Here is a 14,217-nt window from a genome sequence, read left to right on the forward strand (position 1 = left end):
CTTCAATGGTGTTTTCCATGTTCCAACTGTCACCGCCATTGTGTATGGTATGTATAAAGACTTGCGAGTCAGTTTCTAATCAAGCGAGTCAAGGCTGCCATTAATCTTGTTCCAAAACGAGTTAACAATAATAGCAAGCATTAAAGTCGTTCATCTTTTTTTAGGACAATTATTCCTCTCATTTAACCATAGACTGACATGGTATGATCCCAAAATTGGTTAGCCTTATCACATTCCAAAACTCACATATATATATATATATATATATTTCAATGTCAATTGCTGCAAATTTAAATGGCTAATAGACATTCCCTGCTTCACAAGTATATTCTTAGTCAGCATTCGGTTTGAAAGTGAGTTTCCATAGAAAAGTTCCAACTCTAGAGCCACTATCAACTCCTAAAGAAGGGACCATCTAGTATCTCTTGTGAACTCACTGCTCTTTTTCTTCAAAATACTACAATTGTCATTAAGATGATAGGATAATTTTAAAATTATTAAACATGGATAATATACAAATCTCACATGTTATATTCTTGTTTTTGGACTTTGTTTACAAGACAGTTTGATTTAATGGACACACTAATCTTGCCATGATATGGGTATAGTAGTCATGTTACTAATGATTGCTATGAGGATATCACTTCCCATTTGTTTTAAGAAAAGATTAGGAATTAAACATTAATTAATTAATTACTTCTATCTCTCTCCGGTTGATCTCGGATTTGGGGCACTAAATTGCAGAGCTTCCTGATTGGTCTGCATACTGCATTAATGGAAATAAAACCCCACTATTTTTGCTTCCAGATTACAACCATCGAATCACTTAATTGCGAAACTTCGTATTATTGACTTAAGACTTCAGCGTCACAGATTCCTTATTTGAGAATATGTCGAGAAATAGCTCGAATAGACTATTCCTCCCACTTTATACATATAACTTATTCTCTTTATAGTGGCTTAAACAAATGGAGAATAGAGAGAGTGCTCACGTTATTCAACCTGCATGAGAGAGAGAGATAGGCTACTTCCTCTGCTGCTGCTCTTTATCTACCCTTCTTTCTACTACTCTTCGTCCCGATAGGGAGAGTATCCAAGAGGGTCTCTACTTATCCGAGAAGGTATGAAGGGGTGGTTTGGATCCGAGGGGCTATTCGAGGACTTATCCGAGAGGATTAGGAGCGGAATAGCGAGCATCAAATCCTCCTCCTCCAAAGGAATTGGCTTCGTTATCTTTGCTCTTTTTATCCTCGTGGTTTTGATCTCCACGAGGTGGATCGACCGAGTTGTAAGTCCTCCTAAACGTCTTCGTTTGATTTGATTAATTTGGTTTAATTCCTTGCATTAAGATTAGTTAAAGAATTTAACATACAAATGAGAAATCCATTTGAATCCTTTAATAATTTCAGTTCAATTTGCAAACGAAGGTAGGTCAGGAGGGAAAATTTTGTCTTTGCATTTATAGTCTCCTAATTTTTATATTTGCTTAATTTTTTTTTTCTCACAATCTTTATTACTATTTAAGAAATAGAATTTATATACATAAGAATTCTTTCTATTACTTGAGGCAATTACACTTAGATCCCTAAGTTATGACCTATTTTTGCATGGACCCTTTATTTATTTTAGGATTTGACTGCCTATATTTTTTTTACTTTTAGTTTAGTGCACATAATTTATATATATGATTAAGACAAGAGCTAATTATTGTTAATTGAAAGATAAAAATATAATTAAGTTGAAAAAAGGCCCAAATTGAGAGGTATGAATTAAGGTACAAAACGGAATCTGTTAAAGAGATCGATGAGGATAAGTGTTTGATCGTATATTTTGGAAATTTTAGTTTTGAAAAAACACCCCTACGGTATGGGTATTCATGGTTAGACTCCTTATTTTGCTTTATTATTTCAGAAATATCTATATCTTAAGGGTGTAAACTATAAATATTTTATTTAATTGAGGGCCATTAGTGCTGTTCCATTTTCATTTAAGCCATCATTCGCCGAAGAAGACTACTTTTGGCCACTTATGACAGAAACATTAAAACGTAGATAGTCTAGGAATTAATTGTGTTTTAGATTAGGCTCTAAGTAAGAGATTTAGGAATTTTTTTTAAATAACACCTCGACTCTCAGCTATTTGTAGCCCCATCCCTCCTTTTGATCTACGATTTTCGTTTCACTCTTAATTCTAGACTATGATTTAAACTCTGCAAATGATGTTAGAAAAATATTCTTGAATTTTTTTTTTCTACTGCATAGAAGCAAAATTTGGGTATTTTAAAAGATAAAGTTAATATATATATTTTTATTTTGGAGAGTAGAACTACAAATAGACTAAAACACAGGGTCTTATTTGAAATTTGTTTAAAAGACTTTCTTATAGAAATCTATCTGAATCCTTGAAGTAATAATTTAGGAAGGAGAAGTTTCAAAGTCAAGATAAGTGGGTTGCTGAGGTCCAATTTTGGCCACACGTCCAAGGGTCTTAGGATGCTAATAAAAAAAGATATAGGAAGAGTAATAAATAGATTACTGGGTAGAATTATATTAGAAGAAGTGCACCCCTTTCATTGTCACAATTAACAACGCATTGGCCTTGGTTTCTACAACGTCGCTGCCAGTCTTCCATCAGGGATTCAAGACTTTGCTCTGATATCTTGACAACTGCCACAAGAATCTATGGTGAGAATTTTAGGTGGATTGGGATGATGAGATTATCTATTGAAGTGACATAATCTTTAGCCTTCATGGGCCATTTGATTGTTTTGTTTCTGTGACTCATCTAACAGAGAGTCAATGATTAAAACCCAGAGCATCATATTCAATTTGAGAGTTCATGATTCTCTCTGAATTTAGATATACACCAAACGTATTAATTACATATATTCAATGAATTTAATTATCGATCAATTTAAACAGGATAGATATGATACAATGACACAGATGGAGCACAACCTGGGGTTGAAAATTTTGAGCTACTGTGGCATAGAGTCAATGACAGTGGGAGACTTTTGTTGCGTGCTGTGTGGGCACTAAAAACTCCACAAAGTGGTCCAATGTCCAAGCAATAGCAACAGGACTAGGTTTATAATTCTAGAGAATTGGATATTATTTTAAGTTAAATAAAACAAAAGGAGGGGAAAACTTAGTAGTTTAGATATTTTTAAAGGTATGGTATATTATATTAGAGATGTAATATAAAACGTCTTTCATAGTATAAGCTTTTCTATAGTTTTTTATGCAAATATATAACAAGTTGTTAATTTTATTAATTCTTGATACCTTAGTTTACAAACTGCTCATTAATTGCATCATGAAGTAATGGATTCTTGCATGCAGTCTTACGTAATAAGCAGTATCAGTGGCAGCAACGCCGTTGCGAGCAAGCAGTACTTCCATCATCACACCTCTCCAAACTCACAGCCAATTACACTCAGATGCCCACTGAATGACACAGTCAAACCAACGTGCAAGAGAAGAACATCAATTGCAACCTCTCCCTCTCCGTCTCCGTCTTCGTCTCCCAGATCTTCCTCTGCTCTACTATCCTCGCCCTCCTCTTCATCCTGCCCAGAATACTTTCGCTACATCCACGAAGATCTCCGGCCGTGGAACGCCACCGGGATCACAGTCGAGATGGTGGAGAGGGCGAAGAAGCACGCGAATTTCCGGCTCGTCGTGCTCGACGGCCGGGCCTACGTGGAAAAATACAGCAAAGCATTCCAAACTAGGGACGTCTTCACCCTCTGGGGCATAGTCCAGCTCCTTAACCTATACCCCGGCCGTGTCCCGGACCTTGACCTGATGTTCAACTGCGACGACATACCCATCATTAGGTCCTCCGACTACGGCCCATCGAAGCCGCCACCGCCGCCGGTCTTCCGGTATTGCAAGGATGGAGCCACTCTTGACATCCTCTTCCCCGACTGGTCCTTCTGGGGTTGGTAATATACGTCAAAGTTCTTAACACTTTCGAATTAAGATTATATAATTACTAGTCTAATATGTATATATATTTTTTCTTGGTGTGGGGGGGATCTATTAGGCCAGAGGTGAATATAAAGCCATGGGTAAAATTGGCAGAGGAGATCAAAGAGGGGAATAAGAGGGTAAAATGGGAGGATAGAGAACCGTATGCCTTTTGGAAAGGCAACCAATGGGTGGCGAGGACTCGGCAGGATCTATTCAAGTGTAACGTCTCCAACGGCCGGGAATGGAATGCACGGCTCTTTACGCAGGTACGCACGCGGCTTCACGGCTCGTTTCTTTGTTGAAGTCGGCGACGACGGGTTAGTTGTTGCTTCGACCGGTATAAAGCTGAATTCGGCGATTGGGTGGATGTTGTAGGATTGGGAGGGTGCGAGGCGAAGTGGATTCAAGGGATCAAACCTAGCCAACCAATGTGACTATAGGTATTTCTACTTTTGGACTTTGACTAATTGCCGAAAAGATTGCGAATTATAAATGTGTGAAAATATAGGGTGTAAATTGTAAAGCGATTATACTGATTTATAATGTTGATAGATATAAGATATACATCGAGGGACGAGCGTGGTCGGTGAGCGAGAAGTACATCCTGGCGTGCGATTCGCCGACGCTGCTGGTCAACACTCCCTTCATGGACTTCTTCTCCAGAGGATTGATGCCAATGCAACATTACTGGCCAATAAGACCGGACCAAAAGTGCAAATCCATCAAGTTTGCCGTCGACTGGGGCAATAAACACCACAAAATGGTAAGCTAATTCTTGCTAATTATTATTATTATTTTTTTTTGCAGCATAATACCAATAAGTGATGTCCCATTTTGATTTGATTTGATAAACAGGCTAAAAGAATAGGAAAAGTGGGGAGTGATTTCATCCAAGAAGAAGTCCAGATGGACTACGTCTACGACTACATGCTGCATCTTCTAACAGAATACGCCAAGCTCTTGAGGTATAAACCCAGAAAGCCAGAGAAAGCCACCGAGTTCTGTCTCGAATCCATGGCTTGCAAAGCTTCAGGGTTGGTGAAGACTTTCCTAACGGAGTCCATGGCGAGATCTGCTTACGACTCGGAGCCATGCACGCTGCCTCCTCCGTTTGATCCGAAGGAGTTGGAAGAGATAGCTGAGAGGAAGCGTAAGTCGTTGAAGGAGGTGGAGATGTTGGAGAAGAGAGATTAGTTTGGGAAACTTGGAAGATAAATTTGTACTACTTTTTGCAAAATTTAGGGCTCATATCCTGATAGAAATAAAAAAATATATATTTATTTTTTTACCAGATTCTAATATCACAACAATTTAGTTATGTTGTTGAAATCGGATGATGGTCTTCCCAAATTAATATGAATAAAATCAACCTGCATTAAATCTAAATCCTCTTATCTTATTTAATATATCATATCTTTAGCTAATACCACAGAGTCACGTATACCTATGAAATATCCAGAGAGAGAGAGAGAAAAGAACAATGGCACAATAGATATATTGGATGGAAGCGAAACCCTAGCAGAGAGCTCTGGTAGGGCCGGCCCAAAAAAAGGCTCCTCCAAATTACCATTTCAAAATTCGAATTCCGCCTTAAACGTAAACTTTCCGTTATGCTGACAGCGCATCGGCGTTAAGAACACCCTGTCACGGGCAAACGGCAGACAGATAACCGTTAACTTCGCCCCCTTTTTATTTACTATTACCACCCTCTTCCCCAAAAGTAGTCGCCTTCTCCCATTTCCAGATCTCCCTTTCTCTTCCTCCTCTTCCTCAGATCTCATCTCGATCCCGACCGCTCGCCGTCCGATCTTGTCGAGATGCGAGAGATCCTCCACATCCAGGGCGGCCAATGCGGCAACCAGATCGGCGCCAAGTTCTGGGAGGTGGTGTGCGCCGAGCACGGCATCGATGCCACCGGCCGCTACGGCGGTGACTCGGAGCTGCAGCTGGAGCGAGTCAACGTCTACTACAACGAGGCGAGCTGCGGCCGGTTCGTTCCTCGCGCCGTGCTGATGGATCTCGAGCCAGGGACGATGGACAGCCTCCGATCCGGCCCCTACGGCCAGATCTTTCGCCCCGATAACTTCGTCTTCGGCCAATCCGGTGCCGGGAACAACTGGGCGAAGGGGCACTATACCGAGGGAGCGGAGCTCATCGATTCCGTTCTTGATGTGGTTCGGAAGGAGGCGGAGAACTGCGATTGCTTGCAGGGTGAGCTTTTAATTTAGTCGTTAGATTTTTTTGATGTATTATTGATGATTTATTTGTGTTATTTGCTTGAAGATAAATTTGTTGCTTAGTTATTTATAGTTGTGATTCATGCGGTTGTATTTTAGTTATCATCCCTGTTTCCTACAATGCTAACATTCTAGAAATAATGTCTAGCTGTGCATAAGGGTGTGTAATCACAGACGGTTTGTTATCATGGTATGATATACATTAACATTGAAAAGGAAATACCATAAGGTACTCAAGCTGAAGTTGTTCTTTTTATTTTTTGTTTGATTGATCATACCTTATAGTTTTGCACACTTTAGACAAACTCAGAAGTGTATAATCTCGGATGCATCTTAATTCATTTGTAGGAAAAATGAAAATGCTGGCATGTTGCCTAATCCGTTTATGTTGCATAAGCTTTTGTGTTACCACAGAAGTTTGCATTTCTTGCAATTCATTCTTCACAAACGTTTTTATTGCTGTTATGCATGATATTGTATATAATATTCACTCGTGCCTCTTTCAATTAAGTCATAGATGTCAAATGTAATAATAAAGAGAGTGTTTATGCCTTTAGTTTTATACTTTTGCTTTTGGAGTCATCTAAAATTAGGCTAAACATGAGAATGTTTGCCAATTAGTTGCATTCATTCTTAAATTGTTAATCTGTCATGAGGATTCTTTTCTTGATTGCTGGGTACAGCTATGTGGTTTTTTACATGACTGCAGTATTGTTATCTATTCTCCTTCATTTTCTATAGTTCTATGATAATTATAAATAGATGACAGGAAGGAGTTGATTAGTTGTGTCTCAAGTATTCTCTTTACTACTTGTATTTATCTGTGGGTTTTGTGATCATCAATAGAGCTAGATACTTTAGAAAAAACAAGATAATCATTTATTGGTAGATGCTATAGCCTTCTTAGTATGAGGTATTGCTGATGCTTTTCTTGGTTTCTTTCAGGGTTCCAAGTGTGCCACTCACTAGGAGGTGGAACTGGTTCTGGCATGGGCACACTGCTCATTTCAAAGATACGGGAAGAGTACCCTGATCGCATGATGCTCACATTCTCCGTCTTCCCTTCTCCAAAGGTGTCTGACACAGTTGTTGAGCCTTATAATGCTACACTCTCAGTTCACCAGCTTGTTGAGAATGCTGATGAGTGCATGGTTTTGGACAATGAAGCTCTCTATGACATATGTTTCAGGACCCTTAAGCTCAGTACTCCAAGTTGTAAGTATCTCAACTGTGACCTTCCTTTAATCAATTGAATTGTTTCCATGGTGTCTGAAACATAACATGAAATACCTTGAATGGCAGTTGGTGACCTCAATCACCTAATATCAGCTACAATGAGTGGAGTTACATGCTGTCTGCGCTTCCCTGGGCAGCTCAACTCCGATCTAAGGAAGCTTGCAGTGAATCTTGTCCCCTTTCCTCGCCTTCACTTCTTCATGGTGGGGTTTGCTCCTCTAACTTCCCGTGGATCGCAGCAGTATCGCGCCCTCACTGTACCTGAGCTCACCCAGCAGATGTGGGATTCCAAGAACATGATGTGCGCTGCAGACCCACGCCACGGTCGCTATCTCACTGCTTCTGCCATGTTCCGTGGTAAGATGAGCACCAAGGAGGTGGATGAGCAAATGATCAATGTGCAGAACAAGAACTCATCCTACTTTGTGGAGTGGATCCCAAACAATGTCAAATCTACAGTGTGTGACATCCCCCCGACAGGACTGAAGATGGCATCCACGTTCATTGGCAACTCGACATCAATCCAGGAGATGTTCCGCCGTGTCAGTGAGCAGTTCACAGCTATGTTCAGGAGGAAGGCTTTCTTACATTGGTACACTGGTGAAGGTATGGACGAGATGGAGTTCACTGAGGCAGAGAGCAACATGAATGATCTTGTGTCTGAATACCAGCAATACCAGGATGCAACAGCTGACGAAGAGGGTGAGTATGAGGATGAAGAGGAAGGTGATTATGAAGAGGCTTGATCATCCTCCTCTCTTGGGTGGCACATCTCTTATCAGATATATCTTGCCGATTTCTATTTTATCGCTTTGCTGGTTTCCATGTTCTTTTCAATTGCTTTGTTGATGTGTCTCTAGTTTAAGAAGCAGCAATTCTTAGCTGCTTCTGCTTTGATTGTACTGAAGTAATTTTGGCAAGACTGCAGTTTTGGAATGTAAGGATTTGAACCTATTGATAATAGGATGGCTGATGTCTTTCTTTGATGTGCCACCATTATGTTTTTATTTCCTGGAAGGCTTATCTTTAGCTTTTAATACCTCTTTTCTCCTTGTTTATATCTGCCTTAAATACTGCAAATGTGAGGTGGCTTTACTACTTGCTAAACAAAGGTTAATTACAAACTGCTTCACTAATCATATAGAAACAGTGGAATGTGTTGCTGCAACTATTCTGCATCTATTTTGAGAAGCTCAGTATCATTTTACTACCATTGCATGACTCACTATTTGCAAATCAAATTCAGCACGGATGGGTTATATTTGCATGAAACTGGTGTGCAATATTATCATTCAACATTTGCTGCTGGGGATCGAGCTGTTCTTTACACCTCCTGTCTCAAATATTTGAATCGTGACAGATTCCCAGATACTTTCAGACATCCTCAACGGCGTGGGACTGATTCTTACCATTGATGACATACTCTTCCATATCATACAATTTCTAAATTGTAAAGTCGCATATGTAGGCCAGAAAGTCAATTGCTTTCGTAACCTTGTTGATTAAATTTGAAAAAAATAAAAAGATATAAACAACTATTAGTTGATACAAAGAGAAAGTTCTCATCTTCAAGAAATCTAATTTAGGAGTTGGAAACACTAACAAGTAATCTTTCAAGGGCTTAGAGAATTTGTAGGAATAACCAACCATCATCCATGTAGGAAGTCATCAGAGGGATGGAAAGAGAGAGAGAGAGAGAGAGAAACTTTGAGCTGGGTCTTCTTAATTTAGTAGCTAATTAGAAAAATATAAACAACTATTAAGTATTTCAAGCAAGTATTTGCTGGGTCTTGTAACTATTTAAATGACGGCAAATACGTTTAACAGAACATAACATGCTAATTGAAGTATCTTATCTTTGATAATGGCCTTTTAGGACTATCCCAAATTGCATACCAGATATTTGTTGGGCTGATCACATTGTTATCTTTTATATTATCTTTTCTTACAAGCACTTGCATATCAAAATATACAACTCAGCCTCTCTATCTCTTTTTTTTTTTTTCCTTTTTTTTTTGTCAAATAGTTGACATTCATTCACATACAGAGATTAGATGTCCCTACATATGATATTTGTCAAGAAGCAACAAAGTTTGCTTGTAAAAGCATCTAATATTTAATAAAAATTCTTGTCGGAGTGCTATGTATGCATGATTTAACTTATTATTATAACCTGTTCTTTGAGAGTAATGATCATTTTATTTATCCTATAGGTACAATGAACATGCAAACAGTGGATTAAAACCTATAGTTGTGTTGTTTTGTCTCAGTCTCTAAGGCCCATTAGGACCAAGTTTTTTTTTTCTCTGTGTAGTTAGAAAAAGAATTTGGGGGTTCCTTGTCAAAGCTTCCTACTACTAGCTCATCTCAAAGGAGCTAAGCAAACTACACCTTTTTAACAACAATTCCTCTTCAAAATAGATTCTGTTTCAAGTCATTTACCTGCCTCTTTTCTCTCTCATGTAATGAAAATAACATGTTAAAATTTTCTTTTTCACCATAATAAACAGAAGAAAATTCACAAATTTCATGACGACGGAGATAAAAGAAACATCACTATCATACAGGTAAGGTGGTGATTTTTCTTAGCAAATTTATCCATAATTCTTTCTATGAACCTTTCTTTTGGCTCGCTGATTTATCTATCCGTCAAGTATATGCCTCGCATCTTTTAATTATATTTTTATTCTGGTGGCGAATAAATCAATCTTTTTTTAAGGAAAATGACGTGTACCGTAATTAAGAAGACACCACTAACAATTAAGCCAATCACCTATGTCTCTATTAATAATTTCCTTTTGGTGGAGTTATCACATTGCAACATTTACTTACAGGGTATATGCTTTGAGATATTTCAATGATGCTTTTGAAATACCAAAAGAGTTTGGAATTATGCGTCTGTTTGAGAAGACCATAACCAAATTTTGTGGAGTTAGTCCTTGTCACTGAGAAACAAATAATGACATGCATGACAACTACTAATTAGAATTTATATGGAATCAGTTTTCATGATAACATTATGTTAAAATGAGAGGAATTGTTTATTATAGTTTCCTAGCAAGTTTTTATTATTAGGAGGCCAAAAGGTTAATTGGGTCAAATTTCATCAATGATGTCATGAGTAACAACTATAAATCAGGGTTTAAGAGTAACTTATTTCTTCTAAATAAGCATCTTATCTTTTAACATTTCTCTCTTTATTATTATTATCTAAGTCACTTAATTTTTAAACCTAAACAAAAAGTCCATTTACAGATATCTTTATTTACTAATGTCTCAGTTTCTGGAAGTAAGTTGGGGGTCGTGGTTGCTTTGGAAACAAGAGACTCTTCTGAAGTTCCCAAAAATCTGGAAAGAAGCAAACTAGTCTTTGGCGTTTGAATAAGTCAATGTAAAAACGAGAACAAAGTCGTAAATTGTATTAAAAACTGGGCCACGTCTACTAGTTGACAAGAGATTCTAAGTTCGACGTGGTATTTTTTTTCCTTTTTTTTTTAAAGACCATTTTAATTCATCAGACCACACAAATACTGAGGGCCTAAACCATTTTAACACACAGAAACTTATAATATATATATATATATATAACCAAGAAAAGCTTCGCATTATTTGAACTTTTATAAAACCGAGGGCTAAAATGAAAAAAAAAGAGTGCGATGTACCACTATTGCTCTTTACATTTAAGCCCCTGCCCTGGGGGCTTTCGCGGGGGCCACAAAGTGCTCGGCCACTATCCGCCGTTGGATCTTACCGGTGGCGGTCTTCGGCAGCGAATCCGTGATGAAGACCTTCTTCGGAACCTTAAACGCCGCGAGATTCTTCCGGCAGTATCGCAGCACATCGTCCTCGCTGATCTCCAACCCCTCCCTCGGGATCACCGCGCAATTTATCTACACATATATTATTATATCAACGGCTCAGATGCTAAATATATATTATTTTTTGCATATATAACCTTGTGAAGTAACCTATTTTACGCTTACCTCCTCGCCGTACTTAACGTCGGGGACGCCGAACGCCACCGCCTGTGCGATATCTGGGTGGCCCAGCAGCACCGCATCCACTTCGATCGGCGAGATCTTCTCACCTGCCAAAATTCCAAAAATACCCTTTTAGATCAAACGGCCAGGGTCAAACCAAAATTAACCGTGTATTTCGATCGAAGCTCACCTCCCCGGTTGATGAGTTCCTTGATCCTTCCAACGAGATGGAGGTACCCATCGGCGTCCACGAAGCCCACGTCGCCGGTGTGGAACCACCCGAACTTGAACGCCGCTTTGCTCGCCTCCGGGTTGTTCTTGTAGCCGCTCGTGACGTTGGCGCCACGTATGCACACCTCCCCCGGCACGTCCGGGGGGAGCTGGGCCCCGTCCTCGTTCAGCACCGCCAGCTCCAGGCCGGCGGGCCGGCCCACCGACCCAGGCTTGTGCGGGCCGTCGGATGGGAGAGGGTTCGACGTCATCTGGTGGGACGCCTCCGTCATCGCGTAGGCCTCCAGAACCGGCGCGCCGAAGGCAGACTCGAGCCGCTCGAGGATGGACGGCGCGAGCGAGGCGCTGCAGCTGCGGATGAACCGGAGCTTCGGGTAGCCGTCCGGCTCGGGACGGTTCGAGTGGCGGTCCAAGACGATTTGGTGGATCGTGGGCACGGCCGTGTACCTATCAGTATCAAATAGAAAAATTAACCAATTGACCAAAAAATTAGGGGAAAAGTCGAATTAGAAGTAGTTGGTAACTTACCACGTGGCGGCGGCGGACCGCATGTCTGACCAGAAGGAGGATGCGGAGAAGCGGCCGGAGGCGGGGAGGGTGACGGCGGCGCCGGCGGAGAGGGAGCTGAGGAGGGCGGCGACGAGGCCGTGGACGTGGAAGAGGGGGAGGACGATCACGGTCGAGTCGGATTCGGTCAAGTGGTAAACGGACCGGATGTTGCTAACGGACGCCGCTAGGTTGCGTTGGGTGAGTGGGACCCCCTTGGGCCGGCTCGTGGTCCCCGAGGTGTGGAGGAACAGCGCCACGTCGGATGGATCGTTGGAGGATTCCAGAACAGACTCGAACCGCTCCGGGAGGGAGATCTGGAGAGGGCCGGACGGGGAAGAGAGGGAGGCCGTGGCGTGGGGGATCCCGACCACAGCGGCGGCGGCTTGAGCCGCCGCGTTGCCCTCCGGGTTGGTCAGTAACAGAACCGACTCCGAGTCGGAGAGGTAGAACTCGAATTCCTCCTCCGTGTACGCCGGGTTGAGCGGCGCGGCCACCGCCCGCGCACGGATCACCGCGAGGAAGGCGATCACGAGCTGCGCGGAAATTGAAGCACGTCAACCAGCCGTCCGATCGCAAAAAAGAAAAAAAAAGAAAAACGTGATCGTGGATCGAAAGCACGCACGTACCTCGACGGTGTTAGGGAAGGTGAGGGCGACGACGTCCCCGCTGCGGACGCCGGCGGCGGCGAGGCGGGCGGCGGCGGACTCGACGAGGCCATCGAGCTGGGAGTGGGAGAGGTCGATCCTTCTGGGGACGGAGACGGCCCGCCGGTCGGGGAACTCCCCGGCGACCTTCTTCAGAATCCCGGTAAGGGTTTGCCCTTCCATGTTTACCTCACCACTTTCTCGAAACAAAGCAAAAACAACCCCGAATAGGAAAGCAGACAAAGAGAGGAAAGTCGAATTAGAGGACGAGGAGGAGGAGGAAGTGGGAAAGGAGTCGAAGCATATAAAGGTGGGGTGGAAGACACGGGTTACGAGGTAGGGACTTGGGAAGGTGGTGACACGTGGCGAGATTTGGAGGGGAGGTTTGGATTGGGAACGTTGGGGGTTGCGGTGATACCTTGGGGCGTGAGCAACCCGGTGGTTTCTAGTGACGCGTGCTGCTGACACGTAGGCGGATGAAGTCAAATTGGGGCGACGCTATACGGAGGGAATTGGGATTGGGAAATGAGCGGGAGAGATTTGGTTGCAGTTTGGAGTTGTGACCTGCACCGAGTAGGCCTGTTGCCTGTTGCCTGTGTGGCTGTGTGCGGAGATTTGGTTCAACATCGGTAAGGAATGAGAGGGATGTCCTGGGATTTCTCATGATCCATGTGCATGCATGCATGTCTGCTAAAACCACTTCCAGTGGTTTAGGGCTGTTAAAAAAGCCAGCAGACTCGGCTCAGCTCGGCTCCAATTCTCGAAATAAGTCGAGGCGTGCTGATCTCTAGACTCGAAATTATAACCGAGCTGAGCTAAGCCGAGCCACTCGCTCGAGCTCGGCTCAATATTATATATATAGTCATTCAAATTAGATACATTATAATATATTATAGTAACTAGGATTCATCATGTTATTTTTTATAATTTGTATTACTCTATGTGCTAAATACTTTAGGATTCATATTTTTTAGTTACTAGTTTTTAGAACTTGTTTTATTATGTATAGCAAGGTCAGCCTAGTAAATCCATCTAACTATCAAGTTGGAGATGAGTTGCGATGAACTCAAGCTAAAAAATATTATTAAGCTAGAGATGAGTTATTAAAAATAATAAAATAAATAGCTCTTAAGTCAAGCCGAACTAAGCCCAACTGGTTTGATCTCACTAGTTTACGCCCTAAGATTCTATGCAAGCTTATGGATGTATTTTACGTGCTGCCATATATTCGGGGAATCCACAAGACTGGTCGAAGAAGATAATAGCACTTTCGCTATCAATTTATTAATTAGCTTACATATGAGACGCATGAACCTTTCATATCTCTAAAGTTAAAAAGAAGAATCCTCCTCCGAATCTCCTAAAA

At 41.5% G+C, this 14,217-nt stretch overlaps 3 protein-coding genes across 3 annotated transcripts; 2 read left to right on the plus strand and 1 right to left on the minus strand.

Annotated features, from left to right (window-relative positions):
• The first annotated feature begins 949 nt into the window (after positions 1 to 949).
• Positions 950 to 5,292, plus strand: LOC140771044 (uncharacterized). Its single transcript, XM_073112405.1, has 6 exons — positions 950 to 1,288; positions 3,342 to 3,946; positions 4,048 to 4,240; positions 4,350 to 4,414; positions 4,527 to 4,737; positions 4,830 to 5,292. Exons 1-6 carry the CDS (start codon positions 1,124 to 1,126, stop codon positions 5,166 to 5,168), a joined length of 1,578 nt encoding a protein of 525 aa, XP_072968506.1. The 5' UTR covers positions 950 to 1,123; the 3' UTR covers positions 5,169 to 5,292.
• Positions 5,293 to 5,682: 390 nt separating this feature from the next.
• Positions 5,683 to 8,440, plus strand: LOC140771056 (tubulin beta-1 chain-like). Its single transcript, XM_073112434.1, has 3 exons — positions 5,683 to 6,185; positions 7,157 to 7,426; positions 7,514 to 8,440. Exons 1-3 carry the CDS (start codon positions 5,792 to 5,794, stop codon positions 8,191 to 8,193), a joined length of 1,344 nt encoding a protein of 447 aa, XP_072968535.1. The 5' UTR covers positions 5,683 to 5,791; the 3' UTR covers positions 8,194 to 8,440.
• Positions 8,441 to 10,993: 2,553 nt separating this feature from the next.
• On the minus strand, positions 10,994 to 13,138 carry LOC140771051 (probable CoA ligase CCL9). The gene is made up of 5 exons (XM_073112419.1): positions 12,834 to 13,138; positions 12,187 to 12,740; positions 11,618 to 12,105; positions 11,431 to 11,534; positions 10,994 to 11,337 (listed from the first exon to the last, which is right to left on the minus strand). Exons 1-5 carry the CDS (start codon positions 13,032 to 13,034, stop codon positions 11,128 to 11,130), a joined length of 1,557 nt encoding a protein of 518 aa, XP_072968520.1. The 5' UTR covers positions 13,035 to 13,138; the 3' UTR covers positions 10,994 to 11,127.
• Between the last annotated feature and the right edge of the window lie 1,079 nt (positions 13,139 to 14,217).

Source organism: Typha angustifolia, chromosome 2 (assembly GCF_048772165.1).
Source record: "Typha angustifolia cultivar Huaian chromosome 2, ASM4877216v1, whole genome shotgun sequence".
Lineage (NCBI taxonomy): Eukaryota > Viridiplantae > Streptophyta > Magnoliopsida > Poales > Typhaceae > Typha > Typha angustifolia.